Source organism: Mustela lutreola, chromosome 10 (genome assembly GCF_030435805.1).
Source record: "Mustela lutreola isolate mMusLut2 chromosome 10, mMusLut2.pri, whole genome shotgun sequence".
Classification (NCBI taxonomy): Eukaryota; Metazoa; Chordata; class Mammalia; order Carnivora; family Mustelidae; genus Mustela; species Mustela lutreola.
Window position 1 is genome coordinate 18,728,447 of NC_081299.1, and position 24,964 is coordinate 18,753,410.

At 52.4% G+C, this 24,964-nt stretch overlaps 1 protein-coding gene across 1 annotated transcript in view; it reads left to right on the top strand.

Annotated features, from left to right (window-relative positions):
- Positions 1–24,964, top strand: part of MAN1C1 (mannosidase alpha class 1C member 1) — a 139,010-nt gene that overhangs the window by 81,499 nt on the left and 32,547 nt on the right. The window contains exons 3-4 of the mRNA XM_059135383.1: positions 22,012–22,127; positions 24,008–24,088. Coding sequence (XP_058991366.1) covers positions 22,012–22,127; positions 24,008–24,088 — 197 coding nt within the window. The remainder of the gene's footprint in view (positions 1–22,011; positions 22,128–24,007; positions 24,089–24,964) is intronic.

A 24,964-nucleotide genomic window follows, 5' to 3' on the forward strand; every position in this document is an offset into this window, starting at 1 on the left:
GGTTTCAACAAAAGTTTTGAATTGGTTGTAGTTCAATTATCTATTTTTTCTTTGGTTACTTGTGCTTTTGAGGTATCATATCTAAGAATCCATTACCTAACCCAAGGTCATGAACTCCTGTGTTTTCTTCTAAAAGTGTCTCAGTTTTAGCCCTTATTTTGGAACTATGATCTATTTTGAGTTGCTTGATGTGTATGGTGTGAGGTAGGAGTCCAACTTCATTCTTTTATGTGTGGATATCTACTTGTCCCAGCACTATTTTTTGAAAAGACTATTCTTTTCTCCATCAAGTGGTGTTAGTGCCCTTGTGGAACAGCAGTTGACCGTAAGGTGAGATTTTGTTTCTGGACCATCAGCTCTCTCCCACTGATCTCCATGCCTGTCCTTGCGCCAGTATCACAGTGTCTTGATTATTACAGCTTCATAGTTTTTAAAATGGGAAATTTGAGTCTTTCAACTTTGTTCTCCTTGTTTAAGATTGTTTGCACTATTGTTTGACTGTTCTTTGTGTGAGTGCTTGTACTTCCTTATGAGTTTTAAGATCAGCTTGTCAACTTCCACCAAAGAGGACAACTGGGATTTTGATAGGCATTACATTGAATTAATTTGAGGAGTATTGCCATCTTGGCATTATTGAAGTCTTCCAGTCTACAAATATGGAACATCTTTTCATTTATTTAGATCTTCTTTAATTTCTTTCAACAGTGTTTTCTAATGTTGGTGTACAGGTCTTGGAATTCTTTTATTAAATGCATACCTAAACATTTAATTATTTTTGGTACTATTGTAAATGGAATCATCATTATTAACTCTAATAATATTTTAGGATTTTTTAATTTTTAGGATTTTAAAATTCTTTAGGACTTTTTAAAAGATTTATTTATTTATTTGAGGGACAGGGGCAAGGGGAGAGGGAGAGACAGTCCCAGGCAGAATCCACAATGAGTGCAGACCCCAACGCAGGGCTCAGTCTCACCACCCTGAGATCTCAACCAGATTCTGACCAAGAGTCAGATGCTTAACTGATTGTGTCGCCCAGATGTCCCAGTTCCTTAGGATTTTTTATGTGTAAGATTATGTCCTCTAAGGAGACAAACCATAGGAGGTTTAATTGTAGGAAACAAACTGAGAGTTGCTAGAAGGGAGGGGAATGAGAAAATGGGATAGCTGGGTGATGGACATTAAGGAGGACACGTGATGTAATGGGCACTGGGTGTTATATAAGACTGAAGAATCACTATCTCTGAAACTAATAATACTCTATATGTTAGTTGATTGAATTTAAAAACAAACAAAAAGATTATGTCTTTTGCAAGCAGATGGCTTTAGTCCTTCCTTCCAATGTGGATGCCTTTTGTTTCTCTCTCTTGCCTAACTTCCCTATCTAGAATTTTCAGTACAGTGTTAAGTAGAAGTGGATGTCCTTGTTTGTTCCTGATCCTAGGGGGAAGCTTTCAGCCCTTCACTATTGAGTACAATGTTAGCTATGAGTTCCTCTTGTTATAAAGCCCCAATTTTCTGGATCCCTTATCTTTCTTTTCTTTTCTTTTTCTTTTGGTTTACACCATCCAGTAGTTTCCTGGAAAAGAGTGCAATGGGGAGGATTGAGGGGGTAAAATATTTCAAACTTTTAAAATAAAAAATCTCTCCAGTCTACTCTCATGCTAGATTACTAGTGGGCTAAATAAAGAACTGTAAGATGAAAGTCATTGTTACTCAGAATTTTGAAATTGGTTCATTGTTTCTAGATTCTGGCATTCCTGATGAGAAGCCTGTTGTCATTCTGATACCTGATCACTTGTATGTGACTTTTGTCTTTTCTCTGGAAGCTTATAGGATCTAATCTTTGTTGATGATATTTTGAAATTTCATGATGACGTGTTTTAGCCACTGTGCTGGGCAATCAGTGGACCTTCTCAGTATGCAAATCTATGTCCTTCGGTTCTGGGAAGTCTCCTTGAATCATTATTATTATTTTTTAATTATTTTCTTCCCTCCATTTTTTCTCCCTTTCTAAAATTCCATTTCTGAAATTTGGATGTTAGACTTTCTGCGTTGGTCCTCTAAATTTCTTATTTCTCTTTTATTTTCTCTTTCTTTCCCCTTCTGCCACTTAAAAAAAAATTTTTTTTTTGTTCCACTCTGGGAAATTTCCTCAAATTCGTATTCCAACTCTTCTATGAATTTCTTATTTCTACTGTCAAACTGTGTATTAATTCCAAGAATTCTGTTTTATTTTACGAATGTTCTATTTTGAGTATCCCTTTCTTATTTCATGGATGTAATATGTCCCTCTGAGGATATTATTCTGTGTAGTGTCCTTCCTCCTGCAGAGCCTCTGTGTCCTCTAAGTTTACTTGTCCTATGTACGTATATACGTAGGTATGTCTAGCTCACATGGTAGCTTTTCCGCAAATGTTTGGGGATCCTTGGTTGTGTGCTTGTGCTAAACGTGGGACAGAAAACAAGATGGTTGGAGCTCTGATGTGGTGACTGGGCTTCATTGGCTGATGCCTCACTGTAGGGCGATCTGACAGACTTCTTGATATAGGTTCTTGCTTTTTCTGAGGCTGGTCAGATTCTGCAGAGAGGATGTTTCCATTCTCCTACCTAGAGGTGGATCCCTGGCTCCAGCTTGCTGAGAGTTGGAAGGTAGGAGGGCTAGGGGACAAGTGGGGTAGTCCAGAAACCTTTATCTAACCCTCATACTCTCAGAATGAGTCTCTGTGCCTCTTCCAGGTGTCCCACAGTCCAGAGGACCTCTGTCTTATTCCCTCTCGTGCTTCAAGTTCTAGTCTTCTGCTGGAGTGAGAGAGGGACATGTTCTTGGCTGAGGAGGGGTAAGGAGGAGAGCTAGGGGTCTTACTGCCCTTAAACTGACTTTAAACAAATCCTCTCATTATCCAGCTTCCAGAGATGCCTGGGGTTGTCGCCAATTCCAGAGTCATTGAAGTTGCTGGTGGAGACCTGGTGTGTGTTTGCTCTCAGCTTCAGGACTTAACATTCTGCTTTCTTGGCTTCCCTAAGTCAGTGTTGCACACCTGCCTCCTCTCCAGCTGCCAGACCTTTCTTGCTGTTGTCTTTTCCTCTGTTTGCTTTGTCCTTGTGGATTGATGCCTTTTAAAAATAATTCTCACACTGTTGTTTTAATGGAGTTTCAGGGGGAGAAACAGAGGTTTATGCATTTCCCCAGCCCACTATCTTTGACCACAGTCTCTTGCAATCCTAATTGTTTGGTTCCCTGAACTTCGATGTCATCACTGTGTCGCTTACGTATCGCCACGGTGATGCTGCCTAACAAACACCCACAGACCTCACTGGCTTGCGGCAAAAAAGCGTTTATTTAGCATGGGGTCAGCTGTTCCTGGCTGCGTCAGCCCAGTGACTGCTGGTCTTGCTTGAATGGGCTCACCCTTGTGTCCAGGGGTGGCTGGGTGTCGCTCATCTAGGAGACCCTTGCCTGGGACAGCTGGGCAACTCAGCTCTGCTCCATGTGTCTTCCATTTTCAGCAGGCTAGTCCAGGGTTGTTATCATGTCAATGGCAAAGGAGCAAGAAAGCAAGGGGAAATGTGCAAGGGCTTTCTCAAGCCTCTGCTCACATCAGGTTTGCTGTCATTGGTTAAAGTTAGTCTCATGGCCGAGCCCAGAGTAAAAGGAGAGGGTCAGACACCGCAGTCAGAATGGTGAAGGGCACAGACCCAGGGAGGGTGAGGAACTAGGGCCATTGATACAGCCTCTCTACCACGGGCGTCCAAGTTTGGCTCTGGAGCAGACTGCCCCCACCCTCGTTTTCTTCTGCTAAACCCAGAGTATGTTGCCTAAACCAGGAACCTGGGGTCCTGTCACCCTGATCTGTATTCAGCCGACAGAGTCATTCCTTTGCTTACTACTTGGGAACGATGCTCTCCATCTCTAAAACAATCAGAAATGATCTCTCCGATAGAGAAATGTGCTCCCTAGGCACAGGCTGGGGCCGTAGATCACAGGCAACCGATTTAATCTGCTTAATTATTTGATTCAATCAGAAGTTGGCTTAATTATTTTCTTGCTTCTCACCTCTTTTTAATCCATTCTGGAAACTGATTATGTCTTTAACACCAACCCAGAGATAAGCGTTTCAACTGGGAAATGTAATTAGCCAAGGAAAATGAACATGGGCGCTGTCTTTTGTCAAAGCACCATTAAGACCCAACTCTGGTCAGTACCAACGTGGTGTGAAGACAAAGAATACAGTTTGCACGTCTTGTGATGGAGAGGGGAGGCCCACGGGAGCTGAGGAATTAGGCATCTTGGGATCTTAGCAAAAGAGGGTCGTTCATTCATTCATTCATTCGTTCATGAGGCAATTCTAGGCCAGTTCTGGGCTACGACTAGAGATGCACAGGTGAGCTGGCCATGTCCCTTGTCCCCAAAGAGTGTAGGGGGAAGGGCTACACAATTGTGATGCACTAAGTGTGGGGACCACAAAGGAAGGAGCCCCTGATTCTACCTCTGGAGCTTCCTAGAGCCGGTAACACTGAGCTGGGCCTGGATAGCAGAGGAGAGGTGGAAGGCGCAGCAGGTGCAAGGGCGTGGCAGCGTGAGAGCCATGCGTGCACGCAAAGGCCACTAGAGCAAGGCTGCCAAGGGCCTCCTGGGCCGTGCTAAGGCCTCCGAGAGCACAGGTGTGTGGCATGTCTTTGAGCCATTTCACTTTTCAGTTCCTCTTTCCCTGCTAGGAGTACTAGGATTCTCCTAAAGTACTTATTTTAATCAAATTTTAAAATATATGCCTTTTGAGGGAGAGACTGAATAATCTGAGGCCTGAGGGATGGATTCACGGCAACTGAGAACCACAGATGTGCATTCTAGAGCTTAGGAATAGGAGGGCAGGGAAAGGAAGGCGTTCTGGACAGAAGGTCCAGCCTGAGCAAAGGCTTGGTGGTCTGGCCCATTGAATGGAGTATGACTGTAGCATGAGCTGAAATGTGGGTAATGAGCCACCCGGGTGGGCAGGACGGGTCCACCAAGGACCTTTTAGAGAGCAATTGGAGGCCAGCGGCTTGGTCTAAGCATCTACAGTGGTTGGCAGGGGCGCTGCAGACACAGGGGCTTCCTAATGTGGCTTGGGCTGTAACTGCTGCTTCAGACCTCGTCCTGCGAGTCTTTACTTTTTCAAAAGCTCTAGGTGCTCACATCAGTGGTCGCTGGTTTGCGTGGATCCGTGCCCGAGACCGAAGCTTGTCTGGAAGGTAGTGAGGTGGAAAGGTTCCCCGGCCAGGTGGCTCCTGCACCTGGAGACAGGGATGGAGGACTCTCTGCCACGAGGGCCGAGCCGAGGCTGAGCGACCACACCTGCACCTGCCTGATTCCTATTTACCTTAACCCTCAGCCATCCTTCCAGAGGAGAATTCGGCTGAGGGAGGCCACCCCTTACCTGGGGGCCACACCGGCTATGCACCGCCCCCCTTGATAGGACCTTGTAACCTCTTTCCCTCCTTCCCCAGGTGGGACCCTTGGCATTGGGGAGACGCTGGGGTTGGGAGGGAACACCAACACTGTAGGCACGAAGGCTGTGGATCCAGCTTCCTTGCTATGTGGCCTTGGACAGGTCACCCAGCCTCAGGAAGCCTCAGCCTTGTCATCTGGCACTGGAGATACCGTAGCCTCCTAAGCCATGGGACTGAAGAAAATGCTCATGGTAGTGCTTGGCCTGCAGGGCGGACGGGCCAGGTGGCTGTGACTGTGGTGAGAGCTCAGGACCCAGCTCCAACTGCTGCCTGGGGGACTAGCCGAGTGACCTTGGGCAACAGTTGTTAATCTCCATGAGCCTCAGTTTCCTCCTTAGTGAAATAGGGGACCTGGCACCCCTCAGGTATAAGGGTCAAATACATGCATTGCTGTGTGTGAAAAGACTTGAGAAATGGATGCTTTCTGTCCTTGTTGTTTCTTCTGTGTCTCTCCAGCTTAGTCCAGGCTGGGGAGGGTCTTTAATCAGTCAGGTGATTTGGGAACTCCTCGGAGCCCCCAGCCAGAGCTGCCGAGCAGCAGTGGGAGAAGGCAAGAGCTTGGGAAGTAGAGAAGGTCTGGTCAGCACCTGTTCACCCCCACAGGAGAATAGGGAAGCGGGGCCCTGACTTCAGGCCCTGGAGGCTCAGGCCCTGACTTCTGCGCCCCTGCCCCCAGGCTGTGGGAGAGGAGGCCCCTCATCAAAAGGACATGTAATAGCCAGAGTCCTATTAAAGTTGGGGATGGCCAGATCCAGCTGGTGACATCATGTATGGTGCAGGCCTTCTGCCTCTCTCCCTGTGGGTCTCAGCACCAATCCTGGGCTAAGAGTGTGGTGCTGCCTCGGAGCGGGGGGAACCTCAGCCTTAGCCACCCAGGCGGCCTCCATCCTGAGCCTTGGGTCCCAGCCAGACTGGCTGGCCAAGCTCTCAGCCACACAAGGTTCTCAGATCTTCAAAGGCAGCAGGCGCGTGTCCTGAGCACAGAGCCTGGCAGGAGGACACCAGCACAGGAGAATGTGGGGCTGTGCAGAGACATGATAAGGTTTTGATACCAGTGTCTACCTGACATGTCTGAAAAATCGAGCATGCAGTTTCCTGCTAATGAGTTGTGAGAGGCTGAAACAAGCCATCAGAAGGCTGGGCTGCCTCCTTCCCGGGTGGCTGCCAGGAGAGGGAAGCCACGTGCCAGCCCCCTCCCCTGGGGGCTCAGCTATTTGGGGATGATCTCTGTTGAGGGACAGAACTAAAACCTAGAGTGAGGTCAGGCTCTGCTGGTGGAACTTGACCCCTTGCCTAAAGCTTCTCCAAGCCCCTGGCTGCATTTCTCCTGGCCTAGCAGGGTCTGTGCAAAGTCCACTCTCCTTCAGGCTCTCGGAGAGATGGAAGCCAGAAACATCGGCAATGAATGGCTCCTCTCTGGTCCTTCCCTGCTTGCAAGGCAGCACTCACATTTGTCTATCTTATAACATTCTGCATGAGAGAAATTGAGGCTCAGAGAGGCAAAATAACATGCCCAAGATCACTGCTTTGAGTGGGTATGTTTAAGATAATGCTAGCTGCTATAACAGATAAACCCAGAGAGCCAATGGATTGAGATGACATTTATTTCTTGCTCATGTAAAGTCAAACTAACGGGAAGAGGAGGGGGTTCTGTTCCTCATGGTCACATGGGGACCCAGGGTGCTGGAGGCTGCATCATCTTCTGATGGTGACTCCCAAGGTTACTTTGGCCTTGGAGCATCCCACAGGCGGGTCAGGCCTCAAGGTGGCCTATGTACTTTATGTCCACATTCCGCTCATCACACCTAAATGCAAAGGGGTGGGACATAGAGTTCCTGCGGGCAGCGGTTTTCCCCTGCCAGCTCTGCCCTGGTGAAGGGGAGTGGGATCTTTGCTGGGCCTAGGACATAGTGTTTTCCTGGAACAGAGGCTGGGGACCTTGGGTCAGAGTTTGTTTGGGGGGGATAGTCACTTAGAGATCAAGTGCCCGACATAGATGAAACCTAGAAGACGACACAGGATGTTCCTGACCCTGTGAAGAGCATGGACCACACACAGTCCCAGCCTTTTCTACGGCCCCCACCCCATGGCCCCCCAGTTAGCTTCTAACCCACACAGCTGCCGCGGGCCTGCCCTTCAGACACCCCCCTTCCCTGTGGCTCCCCGCGGCCCTCTCAACAGAGTCCAAACCCTTTAGTCTGGCATTGACAAACCTTCACAGGAGGGCTCCAAGTTAGCTTGCAGCATTCCCCCCTCTAACGCCCCCCCCCAAACGCTGTGCTCCTCCATGACTAGCCTCTTTCTGTGGGGCCTTTGCACATGCTATGTGCCCTCTGCCTGGGTGTCTTTCCTCCAGTTCTTCATCCTGCAAACTTCTGCTCATCCTTCCTGATCCAAATCAAAGGTGTTCAGTGAGGGAGCTGCTTAGTGTGCTTTGATGGGCAGTTTACTGTGTACCAGGCACTGTACCAGAGGCCTTACAGGCATTAAGTCCTTCACAGCCTGCCAAGCCTCCGAGGTGGGCATCCCATTTTATAGAGGAGGAGCCGAGTCTCTGAGAGACAGGAACTTGTGTGAGCCCATGCAGCTAGCGAGGGGCACACGGGTTCCCAAGCCAGGTATGGACACTCACAGCAAAGACAACCATTGGCTATACTCCTGCCTTTTATTAGCACCTGTCACAGTACATCATTATTCTTCATTTACTTAATAGTTTGCCTAGAACGTGCTGTCTTTCTGAGAAGGCGGCTGCCGACTTCCTGTGGGCAGAAGTCACGGCCAATCCGTTCTGAAATCTGCCTCACCACTGTCCCCACCACCACCGTGCTGAGGTCCAGGTGGCGATTTTCTCTCAAATAAATCCCTCACCCTCCGCTGAGAAGCAGAACCAGAAATTCTTCAAGTTATCGTCTGTCATAATCCCCTCCCTGCTTGCCTGTCAGTTTTTGAAAGTTAACCTGAAACCATTTGAAAATGATCTGAGAGGCATAGACCGGCCTTCTCTTTGCATGATTAAGTACGATGGCTTTTTAATGATTTGAGCTGTGCCTTCTGCGGTTTGACAAAAATGGATTACCATATATTTCTGAAAACCGTGCCGCTGAAATCAGATTTTTTTCCATTTTCTCAGTCATCCTCACAAACCTTTGCTGAGAATGACAAATACTCGGGGCTTTAATTGTTCAGTCGCATGAGGGTGGCGTCTGCCGAGTTCCGAGAACTGCTCTCTTCGGGGAAAGCCTTGAAAGGCTCCTGGGGTTCGATCTTTAGGAAATTGAACTGTGTGTTTTCTCCGAAGCAAGGAGAGCTGTCTTCTGGGCTTGGCATATTTGCTACATTTGTGAATTGCTTTGGCCCCAACATCCAAAATATAGGCAGCTTTTACCCAGGAAGCATGCTGGGGATTGTCATACCAGGCGTGCGGAGTGGGTGGATGTGGGCAGGTGGGATGAGGGGCCTCTCTCCCTGCTCAGCCCTCACACAGACCTTCCACCTCCTGCTCCCTCTTCCTGCCAGACTTTGTGCCTTATCCAGGCTACCTGCACCTGCAAGGCGGGTGTTGTCGGTCTCTTTTGACAGATGTAGACTCACAGCTCAGAGAGGTTAAGTAACTTGGTTATGGCCACACAGCTGGTAATATACAGAGCCAAGTCTCAAACATGTAGACCAGAGGCCTGTGCTTTATCCACTATCGCAACTGCATCTAAAAACACCAAATTTAATCAAATGAAAGATGACTCATAGGCACCCCTTGCAGCCCATCTATGTTTAAAGAAATGAAAAAAAATTTCACTGTATACCTCCCAGTGTCAGTCTCTCTAGCAATGTGCCTTATCTGACATTATCCCCATTTCATAGATGAGGAAGCTGAGGCTCACGTGGGTGAAGTAGCTAACCAGAGGTCAGACAGGTAGGAATAGCCACAGTAAGGTTTGACTCCGATCCCTGCCTGACTCCAAAATAATTTCCTCACCCCATCCTTTGTAGGAAACAAAAATCTGTCCCCCTCACCTCAGTTAGGTGGTTAACACAAGTAAGTCTGGCAGGGGGATGCCTGCATTACTTTCTCTGTAAAATGTGTACAAGTATCTTCAATTAAGGAGAGGGGGTAGTGTGGCTTCTATTAGATTCTAGCAGGAGCCTATGGACCAAAGAAAGGGGAGGTCCCTGGTCAGTAGAGTGGGGTGAGTCAGTGTCCTCCTCTTCTCTGGATGCTGGGAGTGAATCAGGTAGGCCCATAAACGGCGAGGACCCCCTGGTCTGTCTTGTGGTTGTGCCTGCTCTGGCTCCTTCTCATCTCTCCAGGTTAACTTAGTACCTCCTGAGTGCCCAGCGTTATGCTAGGCTCTTTGATGACTGTAAAGAAGAATATGGTCAGGATCTCTAGCTTCTGGGGCTTTGGCCTGTCTGAGAGACAGACCAGATCCTTCCGTGAGCCCGCCTAAGCCAAGTGATTAGCAGTGGGACCCAAAACGGAGCAGGGAGGAAGCATAGTCCCTAGAGGGGATCTGAGAAGGCTTCATGGAGGAAGAGGGGGCTAGGCTGGTCTGTGTGTCATAGCAGGGCTCTTGCAGGGGGAGGCCCCCAGCTCTTGGCACACAGACAGTGCCTTTACCCCAGGGGCATTGCCCCAGCTCACAGGCAAGGAGGGGACTTGGGAGTCTTGGGCTGTGAGCAGCCCCCTGGGATCCTCTCAGACCCTCTGAGTCTAGCCGGGGGTGGCACAGCAAGGAAAGGCAGAGTCTCCGGAGCAGACGGCCTGAGTTAGATCCTGAATGCACACTTCATCGACCTCGGGAAATGTTCATGACCACCCCACGCATCAGTTTCCCCATCTGTGGAACAGGGACGTGAATCGTGCCTTCCCCATAGAGTTGCTGGAAGCTTACAAGAGGTGCTGCCCGGGGGCTCTGCCACGCCCACACAGGCTGCCAGTTGTGGCTTTGTGTCTGCCGGGGGGGGCCCCTGTGGGCAGTTGTGCATCCAGTGTTGCACACACACTGTGACCGCTGCCCCCGGGATGGTTCTGGAAGGTAGAGTACAGATGAGAAAACCGAGGCAGCTAGTAAGTGCGGCTCCAGGCTCACCCCTTTCTTTTGCCGGTTCCCTGCAGCTTGGCCATCCCAGCAAGTGGCAGGATCCTGGGCCATAGCTCTGTACCAGGCTCTCCCAGCACAGCCTCTGCCATCTGTCTGTTTCTTGGGGTGAATAGGGCCTCTTTGATTTCCTTTCTTTTCTCCTTTCCAAAAATCATCACTCATCTTGTTATCAGAGCCTTGCATCTGTGTCTCTTGGCTCTGGTCCACAGGCTGTGTTCGCCACAATCAATGCATAGCTGTGTGTGGCCACGACATATATCCAAGAGGCCGTTGTGACCCCATGCCTGTGGACCTGGGAGGACAGCTAGAGGCTCCCCTGCTGGGGCTGAGGTGAGGCAACCAGCTGACGTTGCCCTGCACTCGGGGTGAATTCTTCTTGTTCCTGGACTGGTGAACAGCTGCCTCCCCACTCGAGGGGGCACCACCAGTGGCTCTCAGACAGTCTCAGAGCACAGGCCCTGGGGCTCCCTGCCACTCTCCTGCCCACCCACAAATGACTAGTGGGCACTCGCCAACCAAGAGGGATAGCTCCCTGTTATGCCACATGGGGTCCCCTCTGGGACCCCTTCCCACCCAGCAGCCAGAGGGTTAGGCCCCTAAGCCGTCCAGGCCTCTCCCTGAGTCCCCAGGGCTGTGTGGCCCGGCCCCACCCCCACGCTCCCACCACTGTCCATCTTCCTCACAGTGAGTGACCTCTGCTCTGCTCCACAAACGTGTCAAGACTGCCCACACGTCCGGCTGATCTCTGGGCCATGCATTCGGCCTGGCTCGCCCCCACCCGCCTTTTGTCCTGTGCTTCCTTCAGGCCTCAGTTCAGATGCCGCCCCTCCCTGGGCCTCAGGTCCTTCTCTCTCTTCCTTTATCACGGACATTACTTTGTACCTAGATGTCGTCTGGGTGACATCTGGTTGGTGTCATTCTTCCCCCCACCAGACCTGCATCTTGTTGAGGGTGGGGACCGGGACTGTCCACTCCCCATCATGCTTCAGCACGGGTACGTCCTGAGCTCTCAGAGAAGTGTCTTGGGGTGAAAATATAAATCTTGAGCAAGTGACTTAATTCCTTGTAGCCTCAGTGTTCATCTCTAAAGGAGGGACAATAACAGAGTTGTCACAAGGTTTAAAAAAAGCTGTGTGTGAGACCTAGAGTGCGAAGCCAGCGCTCGGCCAGGCTCGCTGCGGTTACTTCTGTTAACCTCTGCCGAGGATGGGGTTGGTGGTTGACGTGGAGGAGAATGCCACATTCCACAAGCAAACCTTTACGGAGTGCCAGCCTTGGTCAGGACTCATGGGGTTGGTCTCTGTCCCCCAGCACCTCACACTGCGCAGGAACAGCCGCTGGCAAGGGGCGCTGGCTGTCAGAGAGGCTTGGGAACGAGGTAGTGGGAGGATGGCAGCCATTTCTTCACTCAGCAAATCCGGGAGATGCATTGCCTCTGCACGGCCTGTTCGAGCCTAGATTAACCAGACTTCCATTCAGCTCCAAAGACACTCACTCGCCATGATGGACTTGAGAAAAGGACACAGATGACACAGATTATCATATAGAAAGTGGAAAGAAAATCTTCTATGAAAAAAGTTCAGAGGAGGAAGACCTCAGGTTCAGGTGGGGGAATCTGGGATGTTTTCATGGAAGCAGCAGCTTTCTCTTGGACTGTGAGTAGCCATTGGATTGGGAGATGTGTAGAGAGACATTTGGGGTGAGAGTAGGGCATTCCAAGCAGAGGTAATAGCTTGAGTAATGGGCTGGAAGCCTCGAAAGAGGGGACCAGAGAATCAGTAGTCAGGTTGGAGTGTGGAGAACATAAAAGACTTGAAAGAAACAAGGCCGAAAGGGTATTGTATCAGTCAGCCTCTTCCAAAATAATGCTGTGGAACACATTATTGCACAACAAGTGATAGACAACAATGAGCATTTCTTTCTTATTCGTGTGGTTGCAAGTAGGCTGGAGTTTATCTAGGCTGTGCTCAGCTGGGTTCAGTCCGCTCCCCCTGTCTTGGACCAGTGGCTGTTTGAGATTCGTTCTTCTCACAGTGAAAGGTGGGAGCACAGGAGGACAAGCCCAACCAGGCAGGCTTCGTTCAAACTTCCATTCAAGTCATGTCCACGAATCCCATGGGCAAGGCTCGCAATCAAGCCTGAAATCAAGGGCACCGTTAATTCCCCACCCACCATGAAGCCAGAGCAGATTCCATGGACACAACCAAAGTTGATGGCCCGGAGGTGTCTGCTTCTCCCCTGGAGGTAGAGGGAGGGTACTGAGCAATCCCCTAACTTGCAGGTAAAAGCCAGGTAGAAGCCAGTATATGGACGGACTCAGGAGCTGCCCAGGCTGCAGCTGGACTTTAATACGTCTTGGGGTGAGCAGCAGAAGACTCTGGCTTTTCTTTCCCCCTCAAGTATGTTGCGAATGCCACAGTGCCTGCCCAGCCCCATCCTGCCCTCCTGAGAGCTCGTGCCTCCTGCCTGCCTGGCATGAAAGCTGTGCTATTCTTTTCTGCGGGGCCAGGGAGGCCAAGGATCTGCCAGGAGTCCTAGCTTTGCCAGCCCTGCTGTGGCTTGCTCTGCAGGAACTGAGCCTTATGATAACAGGCCCCTTCATCGAGCACCTAAGGTGGAGTGTGCTGGGTATAGCCTGTTCTCTGGTGTTGAATACCTGCTCAATGCTCTTTGTATACCTTTGTCGGAATCGGCCACACCTTCCTAAAAAGAAGACCTTATTACCCCATTTTTCTGAGGTCAAGCCGGTTGCCCAACATCCCACAGCTGGGAAGGGACTAAATGAGGATTAGAACCAAGCCGACAGGATCGCATGGTCTGGAAGGTGATGTCTGCTTACAGCTCTGCCCTGCGCTGCTAAGCCGCTGTGTGACTTTGGAGATGCCACTGCGGCGTCCCAGACTCCATCTGCCTTTTCTTCTCTCAGAGCTGCTCTGAGATAAAAAGCAGTTTGGAATTTGAACCCCAGCTTCTTCGAGAGGGCATTTTAAAAATGCACATTTCCCAGTCAGACGGCACCCTCAGGTCTGACTGAAAAACAACCAAATACAACAGTAACATTTTTAAAACAGGCCCTGTTTCCCCATGAGGGGCCCTGTCCGGCAGACCACTTCAGTGAAGCGGGTCTGGTTGTTGGGCGCCCTGGCCCTCATTCGGCTGCCGGCCACAGCAAACATTCCCCGGCTGGCTGTGGCAGCAAAGCGTGGCATCTGTCTGGGAAGGCTGGAGGAAGCCATTAGTTCCACCAGCCGTGCCGTCTGCGGCAACCCATTCTGTCCTGGTAACTGTTTCCCTTGGATAGCTGGCCGCTGCTGCGCAGAGTGTTTTCTCCAAGGCCAAGAGGCCTTGTCAAGAGCCTGGGGAGCTCCAAGAAAGCGCCGTCCTCATTTCCACGAGCCGTTCGTTCATTCAGCAGCCTTCCGTTCTCACCTTCCCTGTGCCTGGCCTGGGGGTGGATGCTGGGCCACTGGGAAGAGTCGGATCCAGCCGCCGCCCCTGGGGTTCACAGGCGCATGTGGTGTGGTGGGGACGGTGTTGTGACCAAGAGGCCTGCAGTGGAGCAAGGCAGCCTGGCCCAGGAGGGAGTCGTCCCCGGGAGGATCTGCTGGCTGGCTCAAGAATTCTTGAGTGAAGGCTCAATGCTCGAGCCCAGGCCAGGACAAAGAGTAGGTGTTCCCCAAGCCAACTCGGAAAAAGAAGGTATCCCAGGCCTAGGGACCCATGTCAGCAGCCCCCCTACAGAGCACCACCGCACAGAGAGCAGCGGAGTGGGGGCAGAGGCTGCCAAGGCCTGGACCACAGGCACCTGCCCACGGTGCCTCGGGGACTTTGAATGTGATTGAAGCCTTGATAAAGGGCAGGAACATCATCAGATCTGACCATCTTCTATCGATTCACCTCTAGTAAGAATATTCTGTCAAGTGCCAGGAATAGTTCCTAAAAATATATCTTTAGTCCTTCCAGAGGCTCCAGGAAACCTTTGCCTGGAAACACACACATCCTCTGGATGCAACTTGATGTGATCAGAAAATAGCCACCATGGGAAGAGTCAAGAAAAATATTATTACTGGAGGGAAAAAAGCCCCGCCCCACACCGGACAGAGGGCAGAGGTCCTAATCCCTGAAAGGATTTCATGCGGCCGGAAGACCTTGCCATACAAGACAGTGTGGTTTTACACAGTGCCCTTTGGGGTAGTGGGGATATCGCTTTAATCAATCCAGAAACCCACATGACAGAACATTCCAGTTGCTTCTCCTGCATAACAAATCATTCCAAAACTCAGTGGCTTTAAACAATTATTTTATTATGCTCAGAGACTCGGTGGGTCGGGAATTCAGAAAGGGCACAAGAGGGACAGCTTATCGCTTTACCACCCTCAGCTGGAAAGGCCTGAAGGGGAACCTGACGGCTGGAGCCATCTGGAAGCTTTTCAGTTCACATGTGTGGAACTGACGCTGGCTGTCGGCGGGGAGCTCAGAAGGGGCTGTGGTCAGAAAACATACATGTGGCCTCTCCATGTGTTCTCTCCTTATGGGCTACCTTGTGCTTCCTCCCCGTATGGTGGCTGGTTCCAAGCGCCAGCGTTCCAAAAGACAGGAAGTGAAAACTGCCCTTTGCTTAAGGTCTGGATCTAGAAACTAGCACATCATCCCTTCTGGTTTATTCTGGCATATTCTGGTGTATACTCCTGCCCTTTATCAATAAATAAACCTGTAGTCACAAAGGCCCACCCAGGTTCACGGAGAGGAGCGGTGGCAGAGTCCCTCTCCTGGGGTGGGGTGCACTGTGGCAGCCCTGTTTGGGAAATAAGACCTGCCCCAAAGCCACACTGGTTTCTTTGGAAGCTGAGAAAGAAAACAGTTGTGTTGTTTCTTTACAGATTAAGAGAAGTCTCTGAGGATTATGTCATCAAATTAAACGCAGCCGTTAGAGTATGGCTCTGGGGATGCTCCAGTAATAGGCTATGCTCTGGGTGATTTTTTTTTTCCTTCTGAATGTTCTTCCTGCAGTTTATGTTGTCCAGCCTGACCCGTTTCTCTTTGCTAGTGTAGCGTCCCGTAAAAACCTCACCGCCATTAATACGGCAGAGTCGGGACAGGGGATACAAACCTCAGTCTAGCAGGGCAGGGCTCCTGCCCAGGCAGCCCCAGGGGGAGGAGGTGACAGGAGCGGGGTGGGAGGGGGGGCAGTCCCTCGTGGAAACAGAGCCACACACGACAAACAGCTTCCCACAGGATGATGGTACACACCCACTTAGCCACCCTGGCTGACCTGGCCTCAGCCTGGTGGCAGGGCCTCCCCTGATTGCTGGCTCCAGCCCCTGGAATAGGCAGTTTGCCTGCCCTGGGCGTGGTCCCCACAGATGCCTGCATGGTGGGCTTGGTCTGTTCAAACCAACATGTTTACCTTTAACACTTCTGGGTGCCAGACTGTAGCCAGGAACTGAGAAATGGGACTGAGCCACAGCCCCGCTCCGGACCCTCCCCACCCAGGGTGAGGGGCCCTTTACTTGCAAATGCTGCGAAGTATTCTAGGCAGTGGAGGACAGCAGTGAACAAAACAGGGCTCTCCCCTCCAGAGGCCTGTGCTCTCTTAGGAGAAGACAGTAACAAGGACCCAGATCCACATGTAACGTCCCTGGGATGAAGGTGCTGAGGAGAATGAGGAGGTGAGGGAGATGCGACGGGGGTGCTGTTGTGTCAGAGTGACGGGAACTGCCAAGGCCTGACACAGAGCAGGCTCGGAGGCCTCCAGGAGCAGCAGGCAGCAAGGGCAGAGCAAGAGAAGTGGGAGAGGGAGAGGGAGATGAGGCCGAGAGGAAGCCAGGGCCAGATCCCAGGGCCTCCGAGTCTGATGGGAGCCATGGGAGGATTTTGAGAAGGGGAGCAGCATGCTGGGACCGGCATTTTCAACGGGTCCTTCTGGCTGCCGTGTTGAGGACAGACAGATGGAGGTGTGGAGGGTGTGCAGAGAAAGGGGAGAAGCCCAGGGGCCAGCGAGGCAGCTCTTGGAATAAACCCAGGAGAGAAGAAGGTGGCTGGACCAAGGTGGGAACACAGAGGAGGTGAGAAGTGCATGGAGTCTGGAAATCTTGTGATGAGAGTCACCAGGATTCGCCGTGGGTTGGGACGAGGGGAAGAGGAGTGCGGAGCGGAGTCAAGGGCTGGGGCTCAGCTCCTGGAAGGAGGGGCTTGGCCTTGATCACTGTGGTTGAGGAACAGATGTGGAGGAGCAGGAGGTCTATGACCTCCCGGTGGTGATAGGACTGGGGACTACTGGTTAGGGGAAGCTGGGGCTTGAGGCCAGGTCCTGGCTGGGAGTGGACATCCGGGAGTCCCCAGCATGCCGGGTGGTACTGAGTCCTTAAAGGAATGAGGGCGGGCAGAGAAGAGAAAAGGCCCAACCACGGAGCCCGTCCGTAGAGGTCTGGAGAAGAGGAGGGACACACAGAGGGCACTGGGCAGGCCCAGTCACAGGGTTAGAAGGAAAGGCAAGAGGAAGAGTGTTGTCCTGAGAGCCAAGGTCAGCTCTGAACAGGCCCAGCACCGGGGAGAGTATGTGCACCTGTCAGGGACAGACCAGCCTGCTCCCAGCCTTTCCTCTGCCCACTTTCTTTTTTTCTTTTTAAAGATTTTATTTATTTGACAGAGAGAGATAGAGACACACAGTGAAAAAGGGAGAGGGAGAGGTGGGAGAGGGAGAGGTGAGAAGCAGGCTTCCCAACGAGCAGGGAGCCCAATGCGGGGCTCGATCCCAGGACCCTGTGATGATGACCTGAGCCGAAAGCAGACACTCAAATGACTGAGCCACCCAGGCATCACTCTCTGCCCACTTTCACTAGGAGCTGTTGCTGGAGCCTGGAGACAAGTCTGACGCAGACCAGAGCCCTGCTCTTACAGACGGACAGATCGACAGTTCCTCTGTGATGTGAGGACAGGGAGGCAGCCCTTGTTCTGGAGATGGGGGTGCACAGAATAGGGGCCCACAGTGAGGGCTTGGAAGGGCTGGTGAAGATTTCTCAGGAGAGGAGAGTCGGGGAGGGCACCAGGTGGGCTCTAGGTTGCCCAGGAGAAGGTGGGGGGGGCAGTTGCTAGCAGTCTGCAAAGAGTCACAGAAGGCAGGGCTATAAAGTGGCCCACTTGAGCTGGGGGCTCTGGCCTTTGGGGCTGCTTGGAGATAAGGTGCTGAAGAGGGGCAGAGAGGCAGTGGGGACCCTTGAGCTCAAGGAGTTCGTGGTTAGTTAGAAGGTGAGCAAGGCCACAGTGCTGGCGGGGCAGGAGTGGCGTGCACATGATAGGGAGCTCCCTCAGCAGGAGGGGGTTAGCTGGGTGGAATCAGGGAACGCTGCCAGGGGGAGGTGCTTTGAGGACACACGGGCTTTGAGTATGCCCAGCTGCACAGAACAGCTGCCTTGGCGAAGGAGAGCACGCGTGCAAAGGTGTGGAAGCTGGAGGGTGTGGCTCATGTCCAGGAAGCACAGCTGGATGGGAGCTGAGATCAGCCAGGCCCTTTAGCGTCAGCCCCAGAAGCTTCACGCCTCCCTGCCTTATCGCACAGGTACTCGGAAGCTGTTGCAGCTGTTGAGCTGAGGAGGGAGTTGGATGTGGTGTTAGGGTGCAGGGGTCCTGGAGGTAGGAAGACCTTTTGAGAGGCCAGGTGCAGACCCAGATCGGGGTGTTACTGGCTTCCTCGGCAGACACAGGTGGGACCCAGGCGACACTTTTCCTTTCATTTGGGCCAAAGGTTTTGCAAGCAGCCGTCATGCCACACGGCCCTGTAGGCCCGGGAGGCACCAGTGATGCAAGAGCACCCCAAGGCCTGGGTGACCCCCGAAGACTTTGTGGAGGGGCTGCTCAGGGCCAGTGTGGGGGAAGGAGGGCCACGCGATTGGGGGAATAAGCTCACACGTACCCAGCCCGGTACCAGCTCCTTTCTGTCCACCACCCCCCCCCCCCCATTTAGGGCTCCCTACGGCCTTAGGAAGTAGGTCCCACTGTCGTCCCCATTTCGAAGACGAAGCAACGTGAGACTCAGAAAGTTACGGTGACTTGCCTTGGCGCACAGCTGGTATGTGATGGAACCAGAATTTGAACCCACAGCTTCCTGAAAGGGCCAGTGTTTCAAGAGAAGCTACAGGACACCGGGAATAAGAACAATGAACTGATTGACTGAGCGCTTATTCTGTGCCAGGCATGAACAGGTGTCTGTATCAGAAAGGCCGGCACCCGTGTGCGGCATTTATCCCAGCTCAGGAACCTGCAGTGGCTCCCCAGTATCTAACATGGTGGTCTTCTCTCACTTTACAGATGAGAACTTTGACAGTCAGAGCAGGTGTGTTGCTGGCCCAAGCTGGGGTTTGAACCCAGGGTTGTTTTCTTTTAACCCACCTCCTGCCTGGCAGGCAGGGGCCAGGGGCTGGGGCAATCCTTTGTGCACAGCAGGGGTTCAGAGCTGGAGGTGGGAGAGTGAGCCAACCTGAACCTGCCTCAGGGCCGAGCCTAGTGGAGCTTCCAAGCCAGCTGCCTGACTTTTGTCCCCTTTTGGCTCTGTGCATAGAAACCCTGTGCCTGTTCACTGAATAGGGGTGTGTGTTCTCCCCCCAGGGGAGCCGACCCAGGCCGGCTGCAGGTACGGATAGAGTTGAATTTAGGACTGGGCCTTCTTTCTTGCCCAGCCTGGCCGCTGGGTAACCTCTGGCCTGGGATGAAAGGCTTTCCAATAAGTGCCTCGCTGGCCCGCAGCCCAGCTACACATAGGTGTGGGCCGGGGTGAGAGATCATCAGAGGGAAGAGGCAGGAACCTGAGAGCAGAGTGGAACCCTGCCAATAAATCCCTCAGTGATCTGCCTTCTCAGCCACTGGCCCCGGAGCACTTGGGAAGAAGAACGGGTCACCAGGAGCCCTGGCTGCCTTCCTTCCCCAGCCTAGGCCCTCGGGCCTTCGGGCTCAGGCTCAGCCCATGGAAGGAGGGCCCATGGGGTGAAAACACCAGGCAGCACAGGGCAGGATTTAGAAATCAGATACTCTGGGCCATGCCATCCTTGGCCTTGGGCTTCTCTTCAATCCTTCTCAGGTCACAGCGGCCTCCTGCCCCTTTGGGGGCTGGGGCACAATTAGCAATCAGATCTGACTGTTTTCACAGGGAAACAAGAAAGCTTGGGTTCTTCTCCTTTGGTCTAATCCCAGGCATGTCCCAACCCCCTCTGGGGGTCCTCTGTGAAATTTAGGGACAGGGCAGTGGGGCCTTCAAAAATCCCTAAAAAATCAGGTGTGAGGCCCTGTGGTATAAGCTTCAGAGCCAAGAGGATGGACGCCAGGCGGGCACTCTGTAGCCGGGCGCATCTCAGCATCCATGGTATGTCAGTGTTCCCAGGCCTCACACCTCTACCTCACCGTAAAGCGTTCCTGTGTTTGATCTTTGGCACCCGCAGGGGAAGCAGCCAGCACAGACCAGGGAAGATCGACTTTGTTTGGCTTTGGATGTTTTCCTACCAATCCTTAGTGTCGGAGGGGTTGATGTTCTGGAAATTCACTTCTACCCCAATACTGAAACCGCCCTGGGATGCCTGACTCTGGATGGGGAAGACCCTGCTTCCGGAAGTGGATTCTGAAACCTCCAGGCTTATCCTTCTCCCAGGGTCTCCTGATCTCCCTCCCATCCTTTTCCAGGCCGTGCCCTTTATGAGACCTTGCCTGGCCCAGAGAGGTGGGGGTTTGAGTTTCAGGAGTCTCTGCCTGCAAAGTCAACACAAGCAAGCAGTTAGGGAAGCGCTAATTAAGGAGATACGATGCTAACTCTGAATGTGGGTGTGCTTGCAAAGCCCGGGCTCAGGCTTCAGACTCTAGAGGGGCTCAGCGCCCTGGGGAAAGATGGAGCCTGTGGTTCTCACTGCTTTTGAGCCTCTGCAAGGAGGACACCGAAAGAACAGTCAGACCTCTTAAGCTGCATGCTGGTCTCTAAAGGAAATTACTCCTAACTGTAGGTTTAAGGAGTTGATGGGAAGCAGCTACCTCTTCCAGGAAGCCCTCCGGATGGCCCCAGGCACCTCTCCTTCTCCCTCCTTTTCCTCCTTCACAATACTCTGCAGTCAAGCTCTGGTTGTGCCTCATGGGGAGGTCTTCCTTTTCACTCTCCTGCCCAGTCCGTGGTGTGGAAAGCTATGATATTTTGCACCATTATCTCAGCCTTTACTCCCAGGACAAAAGTCTAAGGCCCAGTGGCTGGGGCCAGGTCTCACAGCTTGTGCTTTTTGTACTCCCTGTCCTAGAGCGGCCACAGAATCTTTGCTTTGTGCATTTGTTTGGTTTCTTTGCCCAAACTGTTTTTTTCTCAAATGGAAATACATTTCTGATTGTAAAAATAATCCATGAGCTGAAGAAATAAAAGAGCACCTGTAATCCCAGCACTTGGAGGTAACCATTGAATCACATGCTGCCAGACTTAGTTCTGTGCGAGCTCACCACATTCAGCATACAACAAAGAAATTATACTGGGCTTCTTTTCTTCTTCTTCTTCTTCTTTTTTTTTTTACAACCTACATTTAAAAAAATATTTTATTTATTTATTTGGCAGAGAGAGACACAGTGAGAGAGGGAACACAAGCAGGGGGGGGAGGTCAGAGGGAGAAGCAGGCCCCCTGCCAAGCTGGCAGCCTGGATGCGGGACTTGATCCCAGGACCCCAGGATCATGACCTGAGCCAAAGGCAGCCACTTAACGACTGAACCACCCAGGCGCTCCTGCAACCTACATTTTTTAACTTAACAGATCCCATGGATATTTCCCCAGTAAACGCGGGTCTGCCTCACCTGCAGGAATGGCTGCATCATGTCCTATTTTATGTTTGAGCCACAATTTATATAACTAATCCCCTATTATTGGATTTGGAGCTTTTCCCCAACTCTTCCCATTGTATATAGTACTGCAGTAAATACCTCCCTGGATAAATATTTGTGAACATCTTTTTATTATTTTTTTTGGTCTTAGAATAAAATAAAGAATGGCATTGAAAAGTCAGAGGACTGGCTTGTTTGTTAAGATCCTGTAAACCCAATGCCAGTTCACCGTCTCCCCCATGTCACAGAAAAGTGGTGGGCGCCTGGCCGGTACTGATGGTTGACTTGTGGACAGATACTTGTAGATGAAGGTCTGGGGAGTGGTTTGGCCTGTGAACTTGGTGTCCCAGCCTGCTGCCCATGGTCCACTGCCCAGAAAGCACGCTGGGGTGGGCGGAAGGGGGCACACTTGCTCCTGGACCCCTGCTTCGAAGACTGGTGGAGTCTCTCTGGGTCATGCCTGGGCCAGCCTTGGCCTTGGAGCCTGCCCAGGCACTTAGAGGGGGCCGGGGAATGGGGGCTTGTGTGGCTGGGGATGAAAAGGGTAAGAACGAGCCTGAGTCATGCCTTCGATCTCTGTGCCTACAGGAGGCCTCAGTGGGGCAACCATCATTGACTCCCTTGACACCCTCTACCTCATGGAGCTGCAGGAGGAGTTCCAGGAGGCCAAGGCCTGGGTAGAAGAGAACTTCCACCTGAATGTGGTGAGTCAGAGACCTTTGGGGTGTTAGAGCCAAAAGGCACCTGGAAAGTCAGGGGCCAGCTCCATCCTATCACTTCGGAGACCCAGAAACCCTGGCCCCAAGCTGCCCAGCAGAGCAGTGCTGGAAGTGGGGCTCTGTGCACTGTCTGCTTTGTCCTCTCCTAAGACCAGCCTCAAGGTGGGGCACACCTCTAGCGCTGGCCAGCCCATGTGTATTTACCAGCCTGTTCTCCTCTGGGAGGGAAGATAGCCAACAACCCCTCCCTCCCTTGCCCGGGGTGCCAGGTCCCCAGGAAGTCCCTTCTAGGGCTGAATCTGTCGCACAGAACAGCAGGAAACGGGGGGTGGAGGGGGGTGGGGTGGAGTGACTCTGGAGGGGAGAAGTGGCTTATCTGCTCAGAGCGGCTCTAACCTGGAGCCCCGCCCCATCCTCTGCTGCCCTCTAGAGGTAGGTGAGAGGATGGGGAGCAATCGGGATGACCGTGACAATGACAATGCCTAATTCACAGGCTTGTTGTGAGGTTAACTACTGTGGAGGGTTAATTACACTGTCAAGTCTGACATGGAGGTAGGGTGGTGTCCTCCTCCTCCTCATTATTACCATCATTTTGAGGCATGTGATGCCTCTGCTAGTCTGTGTGAGGAAGCTTAGAATCCTCCCATTTCCTACCATTCTAAATGGGAGAAAGGCCGAGAGGCGGGAGAAGGAAGGGGAATCTTCCTGGGCGCACATGGCCCCTGGTGGATGGGGGAGAGAGAATGGGCATCCGGCAGCTACCTAGGGTGCCAGCTGCTGGCAGGTCCAGGGAGCCAGGAGACATTTCCAGCAGGCTGGTGCAGGTTAGGGAGGGCTCTCAGAAAAAGGCAAGATGGGGTCACATCCCTTCTCTGAGCCTTGACTTTCTCATCTGGAAAATGGAAGCGATGCTGAAAGAGAGAATGGCTTCGCGGTGCTCTTTCAATGGAAAGCTCTCCCCCATGAAGGGATGGTCACTGTGTGTGGTCAGCAGTAAGACTGTGATGTGGGGAGCACTGGGCACAGGGGAGGTCATAGCGGGTACCTCTGGGAAGCCACACGGGGCATCAGGTGGGCGTCCTCCCGTACCCCTCAGAGCAACCTGCCTTAGGATGAAGGAACCCTGAGCAGAGAAAAGTGACATCTCTTGCCTGACAGCCCAAAGCCAAGTCAGAGGCTGAGGTGGGATTTTAACCTAGAGCTGGTCCTTGGCATGATGCCCCAACATCCCTGATTGGCAGCCCAGACCCAAGAAAGAAAACACGGATTAAGCCAAGTGTGGACATGCCCTCGGGCTGCCGATCAGAGGCTGAGAAGTCTGCTTACCAGCAGGTGTCTGCCTGGCACTCTGGCCTCTCAGCCTCAGCTTGGCCCTGTCTGCCCCAGAACCTCCTCAGAGAACCTTCCCCTGGCCCTGTCTCCCTGCCCTCCTGCTAAGCTAGGACAGTCCCTCAGGAAGGGGGTGGCTGGGTTAAAGAACTTGCCTCCCTTCAGGCTAGGCGTTAGCCAGCAGCTCCCACCACCCTCTCGAGCCTCTTGGAGAGCCGCCAGGGCTAACTTTGCTCTGGCGGCCTCGGGCGAAGGCTAGGGAAGGAAGCCAAACCCAGCATTTATTCGTAATGCTGTCCACGTGCTGTAGTGGCCTGCCCTGCGGGTGCTGATCCCTCTCAACTTCTCTGAAAACCACAGCCCAGCACAGCCTCAACTGTCAGGTGAGGCCTCGGAGCCCAGCACAACGGTGGCCAGGCCAGCGGTGTCGGGGGCTGGGGCCAGAGTGGCCTGTCTCAAGGGCCTGGCTGTCCTCTGGAGCCCAGCAGGCATCTCACAAGTGCTCCCCGCCCCTTCTCTCTCCCACTGCCTTGCAGAGTGGAGAAGCATCCCTGTTTGAGGTGAACATCCGGTATATCGGAGGCCTCCTCTCCGCCTTCTACCTGACGGGAGAAGAGGTAAGTTGACCTTGGAGGCCCCTCGACCATTCAGGTGTGAGAAGACTTCGGAGAACATCTGATCTCGCTCCCTCATTTCCCCAGTGAGGAAACAGGGATTCAAGGGGATTTGCCTGGGGCCACCCGGGGCCACCCAACCTCCACGGGGCCACCTGCTGGCCCTTCCTTCTCTTCTATCTGATGCTTCTGTTCTGCTGCCCAGGTGAGCCCCACTGGCTCCCACAGTTGAGAGTAAATTCTCTAAAGACGATGACTAGTCTCTTGACACCAACCACGCAGCTCCTCGCACAGCCCCCAACAGGCTCTGGGCTCAGCCAGGGCTTGTAGAGCTGCTGGACTGGTTTTTGCAGGTGTTGGTTTTCAGGATGGAGGAAGCCAAGACCGTTGTTTCATGATTTCCACCTGTGGCCGCCTCTTGTCCCCCCCCACCGCCACCCCTCTGCTCCTCTCCTGAGCCAGCCACCAGCCAGACACCACTTCAGGTCTCCAGTGGCAACGGGACATGGGCAGCCACTGCTGGTCACATGCCCTGAGTGCAAGGCCTCAGGCCCCAGGCAAGCTGCCTTGGCTTTAGCCGAAGGGCTGAGAAGTGTGGGGAGAAGGCAGAGCCCTGGGCACAGAGTCAGAAAACCTGGGTCTTATCCCCACACCATACCTGCTGTGATCTTGAGCAAGTCCTCTTCCACCCCTGGGCCTCGCTTCCTTCTCCACCGTGGGGATTCGGCTCACAGAAACCTTGCGAAATGGGACAGGAGAGATAAGGTTTGACCCTGAGCTGACCAGCTCCAAAGCCCGTATTCTCCAGGATGCAAGAGAATTTTGGGAAAACCACAGAGCTCTGTAGAAATGGGAGGCTCTTCTTCCCCTTGTCACCTC